The sequence below is a fragment of the Antrostomus carolinensis genome, unplaced genomic scaffold, assembly GCF_000700745.2.
Source record: "Antrostomus carolinensis isolate BGI_N321 unplaced genomic scaffold, ASM70074v2 scaffold23770, whole genome shotgun sequence".
Lineage (NCBI taxonomy): Eukaryota > Metazoa > Chordata > Aves > Caprimulgiformes > Caprimulgidae > Antrostomus > Antrostomus carolinensis.
This window is the reverse complement of record NW_010289411.1, coordinates 415-9,121: the sequence shown is the minus strand read 5'-3', so window position 1 is coordinate 9,121 and position 8,707 is coordinate 415. Positions and strand designations below refer to the sequence as shown.

The following is an 8,707-nucleotide window of genomic DNA, read 5'->3' as shown; positions in this document are numbered from 1 at the left end:
TTTGCATTGGTTTCCAAGTTTCAAAAGACTTTGGTAGATAGAGATATTAAAAAAACTTATACTAAAAAGAAAGAGGAATTTGAGAAGGTTCTCCTTGGAAATTTGAGAAGGTTCTCCTTGGAGGTCACACCTTATCCTCTCTCTTTAGGGGAGAAGAAAAAAAGATTTTTGGAAAGAATTTCCTACTTTTGAGCATTTTAAGGCTTTTCCAAGAATCATCTCTTACCAAATCACTGTTCTCAGCAAGGTCCAAGTGGCCATTAACAAAGACAACACAAAGCACTGCCAGCCCTGAGCTCAGACATTCCCTCCTCCCCCTGCCAAAAGCTATGGACAATGGTATCAGGTCTACTCTGCTTGGTAGAAAAGTCATTTTAATCAGTAAATTATCACTGAGTATCCAACCTACTTCCTCATGACAACTTTGACTGCTCTATTTATAGAGATTCTGGACTGGAAACAGCAAAGAACAAAAACCAACTTTCCAAAAAAAAGGGAATTTAGGAACTAACAGGACCAAATTGGGTCTAAATCAACCCAAACCACCACACTACATCTGCAGAGAAGGAGGCTCAGACAGCAATCTGTTGGTTTTCTCTGAAGAGAGGTCGCTGGTGTGTAGCACAGATGTCCTGGAAGATCCTGTACACCTGGTCATGCTGTGTCTCATCAGCTATGGGGAGCATGGGGCTGCTGTTGCAGGACCTCCCAGTCTCCTCCACCACCTGCTTGACACCCAGCTGCTCCACCTACACAAGAAGAAAAGTCATGAAGACACAGAATGAAGTAGAACCTCTTTGAGCATCTCCCACTGCTGCCATCCAGCCCCACCAGCAGCAGATGAGATGGAAGAGACACAGCAGAGCAGTTGTACCAAACAGACCCAGGTGCCCAGGTCTAGCCAGGCCAACAGGTTCAATTCCACAAGCCACCTTGGCATAGAACCTCTGGGAGAAAAGGAGCAGTCACAAGAGCCCCTCTCCCAAGAGAGCTACAAGGAGGTGAGGACAGGCTGGGGAACATCCCAACACATGCAGAATGACCCTCTGGTGAAGACATCCAAGGCAAGAGGAGGTGACCAGGTCAGAAAGCTGTGCAAGGAGGTGTAGGATCAACCTTTGCACTTGTAAAATCCCCTCCAGGACCTCAGATTTGGAGGTCTCTGCTTGCTCAAAGGTGGCTACAACACCCTCCCTGCACCCTCCATGTCATGTCCCTACTGCCACAGCCTTGTTGGTCCAAGAGCATCTCCACATTGGGTGCAGGCTTCAGAAACACCCTATGTGTTGCCCCCAAAGCTTTGGGCACCCAGACTTGCTTCAGCTTCTCTAGGGAGACATTTATGGAGAGAGCCATGGGGATTGGCACTCTAATCGCACCCCCTCCTTCACCCACCTTCTTTAACCTCCCAAGGGTTTCCCAAGCCCACCATGATTGGTCATCACATCCATTAGCTGCCTGGCTTGAAGCCATCCCTTAACACAACCATTCCAGGGGTTTATTCCCCTCTTTCCCACAGGAGAAGGGCAGAGAACCCAGTGCCAAGAGGCAGGAACAGGAGGAAGAAAACAGATTTCCCAGCAGTTTAGAAGAGCTTTTGCCATTTGGGAGCTTTGTTTGCAAACATCATCTGCTCAGATAAAGGATTCTCTGACAAGCTACAGCCCAAGCACCTCTCGGGAGGTTGTGGATAAGCTGATACTCATGCCACATCTGCAACCCAACCAATTCAGTCACCCAAGTGAAGAGTGGCTCCAAAGGTTGAAGCTGCTAAAGCCCTGTTTGTTGGGGAAAACAAAGAAGGGCAATATGGTCCAGATAAAGTTGGAAATTGAGCTCCAAAGGGCAGCTGTCCATACCTGGACAAGGATGAGCTTACACCGCAGGGGGACAGTGTCTGGGAACTCCTCTCCAAAGCACAGGATGACTCTGCTGTCCGGGAAGCGGCCCTGGTTGTTGTAAAACTGCTGCAGCTCTGCAAGGAGAGGGGAACAGTTGGAAGTTGTCTGCTGCAAGCTGCTGGTTCTTTGATACACAGCTTTGGGATCAAGCACCCTGCCATGGTAGAAAGCTGAGGGCTCAAGAGAAGCCAGTTTCATTGTGCAAAGCCTCCAACTGTGAGGAATTTATTAACTGGCACAAAACACCAGGTTAATCCTTTCCAGATCTAGTAGCATCAGCTACTCATCCAGAGCACTTGGGTAACCCATCAGCAATGGATAGTGAGGACTACAAAGTGCTACAAGGCAGAGGACTTCAGCCTTTCAACCCCTCTTGCATGAATGAGGAGAAAGAGAACAATCCTACAAACCTCTGAAGAACAAGTTGGTGTCAAATATCTTCACCACCTCATCCCGGTCCAGTTTGTTGGGCCTGTCCTTGTAGACCATGGTGTTTCCACTCCAGAAGACCCTGCCTTGGCATAACCTCTTGATGAAGATGCCTTGCTTATTGCTGTGCAGCAGGACACCCTTCTCCAAGTGCCCAAAAAGCTTCCTGGTGATCTGCTTCTGGCGGTCATTCTGGATGGCATCAGCTGAGGGGAACCGTACGTGCTCCAGGGCATCTGGGGCGTACAGCTTCTCACCGTGGCTGGAGGGCTGGCTGAGAGAGATCCGGCAGCCCTCGGTGCACGAGGTGGTGATGTGGCCCACCAGCCTCCCACTGTAGTAGAAGCTGATCACCATCTGGGAGTAACCTGCAAGGGGAAGGGGGACATAGACCACCCATCAGGAGAAGACAAACCTTGCCTGCTCTTCACCACAATGCCCAAACTCCATGACAGCAGCAAAATCTCCTGGGGGCAAGGCTCACTTGATAGAGGAGACCACCTACTTCTTAGAGGACATCTCCAGTACTCAGCCTGGTAGCAGCACTGATCAAGCAAGCAAGAGCTCCCAATACTGAAGCTCTTCCTCTTGCCTTTGCTCCACACCTCCCCTGCTGTGGGCAGATCTCCTCATGCTAAAAGCACAGCAGATCCCAGCACCCCAGGGCAGCTTCCTGTGCCAGAGCCACGGCCACAGGCAGGATGCATCCCTGCTCAGCACCCTTGTGCCAGAGCCATGGCCACAGGCAGGATGCATCCCTGCTCAACACACAAACTCTGCTGACACCCAGGAACACGTGGGACCTCCCAAACCCAGAGCAAAGCCTCCCCCCAAGGCAGGGATCAGAGTCAGAGCTGCCTTCTGCCACCACACACATGTCAGAGCCCCAGATGGGCTTTTGATGGCCACAGCCAAGCAGCCTCACCTGAATGATGCTGCTCGTAGCTGGAGTATCCATTCATCAGGGGCAACGCTGTGGGCAGAGAGAAAGCTGAGTTGTGTCTGCATGTCCAGCTCCCCAAACCCCAATATCCCCCTCTCCCAAACCCTGATCCCCCTCCTCCTCTCCCCTCCACCAGCCCCCTGGTTTTCTCTCCTTGGCACATCAGGCTTCCCAGCTCCCACACAGAAGATGCCAGCAAATAATCCCAGGTGGATTTAATCTCATGAAAAGCACATTCTTGGGCACCTGCTACTAATCACAGCATCCATAATTAGTACTTTAAATATTTGTACTAGGGAAGATAAAATACAACTGTTGTCCCTTATCCACTGCTGTACAGTGAGGTTTTTCTGCCCCAGATAAAAAGCTCAGCCCCATTAAACACCACACCCACTGCCAGTTACTTACCAGGGCTGGGCTGCTGCACCCACCAGTCAGGTATTGGGGGGTTTCTACAGGTCTCCTGGGGGGGTGAGGGGCTTCTCTTGATGATCCCCAGGTATTCATCAACACAGGGAGGCTGTGCAAGACCAGACATTGAAATCAGAGCAGGTTTGATGCTTTGGGCAGCCACTGCCCTGCACAGACAGTCACAGTGCACGGAGAGCGTCCAAATGGCAATGCCAACAGGATGCCAAAGAACCTTTTTTTTGTGGTTAGAAAGAGCAAGTTGGGCATTCCCCAGGCTGTGCACTCAAATAACACCCTCAAGAGCTTAAATTTCAGAAGGAACTTCTTGATGGTGAGGGTGACGGAGCCCTGGGACAGGCTGCCCAGGGAGGGTGTGGAGTCTCCTTCTCTGGAGACATTCAAAACCTGCCTGGATGCCTTCCTGTGTGATCTCATTTAGGTTCCTGCTCTGGCAGGGGGGTTGGACTGGATGATCTTTCAAGGTCCTTTCCAATCCCCAACATTCTGTGATTCTGTGAAGAGCTACTGAGCAGAAGCAGCTCAAGGTGACACAGCTGAGAAGAGGAACAGAGCTGTGCTACAGCCTCTGTCCCTCAGGGAGGGTCTCACCTGCCTGGATGCAAATCAAAAGTATGAACCATTTCTCAGCCATCCTGCCCTTGTGCTGGCTCACAGGAACGAGCAGCAAAACCCAGCATCACTCACTGGGTTGATTCCCAAAGCTTTGCACATTGAATTTGAGGAAGGCAACACTATCAGGCAAGTGCCCACCAACCACCCGCAGCGACCTGCAGCCACAGTGAGGACCTTACCTCTTTAATGAGGTCATCAATTGCAGAGGAACTGCAGTCCATCTCCGTGACATCATTCAAGCTGCTCCCGTTGGCAATGCCTGCTTTGCCTGGAAGGAGAGGTTGGGGATGGAGTGAGCACACCCACCCCCATACCACAGCTCATCTCATCCCTGAGCTTTAAAAAAACCCTTCACCCCATGAAAGTCATGAAACCAAGAACCACAGCGCTGCCACCTAACAGCGCCTCCAGCTCCACCCAGAGCTGCTTTTCAGGACCAAAAACCAATTTATAACCCATTGTCCTAACACACAGTGACCAGCAACAAGAAAAATAACAAAACCTGACTAGTAGCAGAGACAGAGCAGAGGGTTGGGGTGTTTTTTTTCTGAGCACCCCAGAGACCAGAGCTGCTGCTTCTCTTTTTTCCACCAGCCTCCTCAAGAGCTGGTCGTGTTGTTGGTGGGAACCTGCAGTGCCATTTGCATAGCAGTGGTGTGGCCCTCGTGTGAACACAGCTAGAGGAGACCAAGATGCTAAAGGCAGATTTCCTGACAGCAAGATATTTTTTTCTCTCTTTAAAGATAAAAGGAAAAAGCACACACACACCTAACCACAAATAAAGATATAATTAGTGCGACCTGTACCACACGGGACAGCGCAGCAACAACTGCTCTCTGGGAAATTACTGCTGCTCTAATCACTGCTGCCAACAAGAGAAGGGATTTATTACAGCTCCCTGCCACCCACCCGGGGCAGAGGTTGGGGCTGAAGTACCCTCACAAGGGGTAAAGGATTTTGGATTGGTCCCTACAACATCTTTATGGGATGGAAGGTCATGCAATGCTGCAGTTATCCCTCATTTCCTAAGCAGCTCTTTAGGGGGCTAGACATAAAAAAGCTTGTCCTTCTTCCTCCTCTCCCTGCCACTGTGGTGACACAGGGGACATCTTCTGCAAAGCACCACAGCACAAGAGCAGTGTCTGGCCAGGAAGCCCTGCTCAGATGTAGGTCAGCAGCACAAGCCTGTGCTTACTCACAGGACCAACCTTGACCTGGGGGTTTGTCCCTCACCAGGACACTCACATTTCTGTTCCTCCTCTGGCACAATCCTGTAGACCTTGTAGGGTTCAGAGATGTCCAGTTGGGATCTGTCTGTCACCTCCTCAAAGTCAGGACTCTTGTTCAAGGCACAGCGCAGACGTGTCTTCCACGTGGCCGGCTCTGCTTTGTCACCTTCTTTGAACTTGCCTTTGAAAACAGCCCAAGCCTAAAAACAAAGCAACACCAAAAAAATCCTCCATGGGAGCTCTGCAAACCCCCCCAAGTGCAGAGGAGCTGGGGCTGTAGAGGGGATTTTGTTCCCACCACCTCTGTGCCCCTTGCACCCTCTCAACCATCCCATGGGTATTCACCATCTCAGTCCTGGACTGTGGACACGTGCAGAGCCACCACACATGGGGATGGGTATCTGGGTGCAGAGCAGCACCCCATACTCCCAGTAAGAAGGGCTGCAGCACCCCAATTTGGAGAAAAAAAAAAAGCAGAGGTCCCCAGTTTTAAAAAAAAACAACAAAAAGCAGAGGTCAAGGTCACCACATGCAGCTCCATCTCTGCACCAAGAGGTGAGGAGGTGCTGGGGATGCTGGAATCACTGCTGAAGGAGTGGTGTTCTTCATGACCTGGTGACACCTCAATTAAAAACCAACAAAAATCAAAGGAAACTTCATCTTCCAGCTCTTGGTTAAAGAAGTGAATTTCTAAACCATTTCTTTTGAAGATCAGAATGTGCTTTTGGTGGGAAAAGAACATTTTAGCACTGAAGGGAAATTGCAAAGTACAGATAATGGAGACCATAAAATATATATTATTTTTTTAAATATACATATTTATTTATTTTATAGATATTTATATATTTTCAGATAACCAAATTCAACACCATCCTCACAACTCAGTGCTCCCAAACCAACCATCTCCACCCTGAAAGTGAACTCACCAGTAGAGATCTTTGGAAATAGGGGCAGAGGGAAGGGAATTCCTGGGGAAAAGCCTGACCTTTCTGGTTCAAGATGGAATCTTCCAGTTTTTCCCCAAAACTGGAAATCCCCATCCCTTCAGTGAAATCCAAGATTTCCCTCCTGCAAAGTCTTTTTTTGGGGTTTTTTTTTTGGGTAAATCTTTTATCAAGAATATCCTAAGAAGATTAGATCAGGTCAAAAGGAGCAGGTCAAGCTCCTTCTCCTGTCAGATCAGGATTCAAACACACTGAAAATAAACCTAAACATGGCACCAGCATTTGGCCAAGAGGAACAAATACCCTCAAAAGAGCCTTGGAGAACAATCATGAGGTGAAACATCTCCTGGAAGGGTCAGAGATGGAAAACTCCCACAAAACATGGACATCTCCCACCAACAGGGTGGTCAGCAAGGAGAAAAAAGAGCATCACAGAGCCCAGGAGCTATGGAGAAGAGGCATTAACCATCTATCCCTACCTTGAAAATAGAAGCATCCACCTCCTGGTTGTAGTCCTGCTTCCCAGCATGTTTCCAGGGGATGCGGAACATGGTTTTCTCCTCGTTCTCCCAGATGAGCCCAGGGTAGAGTTCACTGTCGATCTGCTCGATCAGCCACTGCCGCAGCCGCCGCCCGCCGTTGCGGTCACACATCCTGGATGGAGCAAGAGGTCCAAGCCCTGTTAGTTCCCCCAGCACTGTCCCACCACAACTGGGGTATGAGGGATCATGTCATGCTCTGGTTTGGATGGCTGGTAGTGGAGCATCAGAGACAACCAGCTCTTGGTGGCCCTGCAAGTCCCACGTGCCATTAAGATGCACATTAATATCTCCCTTGCTTCTTTTAGAAGAAGAAAATTTCCTTCTGAATTACTACAAACTCTTCCTCCAGCTCTACCAAAGCTCTGCTCACAGAAACAGGTTGGCTTGGTGCTCTGCTGGCTCCTTTATGGTTGGACTTGATGATCTTAGGAGGCCTTTTCCAACCTTCATGGTTCTATGATTCTTTTTTGTGCTGCTGAATAAGTCAAAGGAAGCAGATGGATGGGGATTAAAGCACCCAGTTGTGCTGTCACCTGAGCAAGTGACACTGGCCAGGCCATCCCAGGACAGACACTGGTTAATATCTGCAGGAGATTGAAGTCAAGTGTTGTCCCCAAGCTGGTCTTGGCACAAAGGTCTGCCCTCGAGAGATGTGGGTCCCTCCTGGGGGTCACTGCCTATCTGGGGAGCAGGGACCAGTTCCCAGCAGCACCTGACAGGGATGGGGCTGCACAACCAACCCTTTGAACACAGGACCAATGCCAGGACGGAGCAGGGTGAAGTCAAGCCACCCTTGCTGGAGAACTCAGGTCATTTTTAGCCAAAACCACTGGATGACTCCATGGAAGACCCATGAGAAAGCTTCTCCCATCCAGCTGGAAGCAAAGCACTAGGCTCAACCCTACTGGTATCCCCCATCACCTCCATGGCAAGATCCACAGGAACTTCAGGAGTTGGTGGGCTGGTAGAAGTGACCATCAGCTCCAGGATCAGCCCTCCAGGTCTTTGGGGCTCACAGCCCTCACCAAAATTTTACAAGATTGCCTCTCCCTCTTTTTGTTTTTATTTACTGCCTTTTTGAGGAGAAGATGAGGATGGTCCCAGCACAGACTGAGACCTGGTGGTCTCTGCTTTGCCACAGGTTCACATCAGCTCAGTGCCACCAATCTCTGTCCCTTCTCCATTGCACAGCAGGACACATGGACCTTCCTGGCCATCCACAGCACAGCTTTTGTTTTTAGGGTTGGTGATAACTACCACCACCAGCCAAAAACAATAAAGCTCTGGATCCCAACTGCCCTTCCAGAGCTGGATGCCCCAAAGCAGAGAGAGAACCCCCACAAGAGAGAGACCCTTATTAACACACCAACCATGACACTGTAAGATGTGGAATATCCCATTGGCACATCCAAGTGCCAACTTAGCTTATTAATTTTAATATTCCTCACTCCCTCCCAGACCTTGTATTTGCAGACCAGCAAAACACAAAGTCCTTCAACTTCCAGCAACAGGAAACATCGGAATGTTACCAAAGTTCTTCTCATAACAAATCCCATCGCTGAAACCAAAACACAACGCTATTCCAGCTACTAAAAGGAAGAGAATCACAGAATCATTCCGGTTGGAAAAGACCTCCAAGATCATCAAGTCCAGCCTAGCTCTGTCCCAGGACAGT

General features: G+C 49.6%; 1 protein-coding gene across 1 annotated transcript; it reads right to left on the bottom strand.

Annotated features, from left to right (window-relative positions):
• Positions 1–572: 572 nt before the first annotated feature.
• On the bottom strand, positions 573–7,182 carry IRF8 (interferon regulatory factor 8). The gene is made up of 8 exons (XM_010170368.2): positions 6,970–7,182; positions 5,563–5,746; positions 4,497–4,585; positions 3,682–3,793; positions 3,256–3,303; positions 2,312–2,698; positions 1,860–1,975; positions 573–749 (listed from the first exon to the last, which is right to left on the bottom strand). The coding sequence occupies exons 1-8, from the start codon at positions 7,141–7,143 to the stop codon at positions 573–575; spliced, it is 1,287 nt and encodes a 428-aa protein (XP_010168670.1). The 5' UTR covers positions 7,144–7,182.
• Between the last annotated feature and the right edge of the window lie 1,525 nt (positions 7,183–8,707).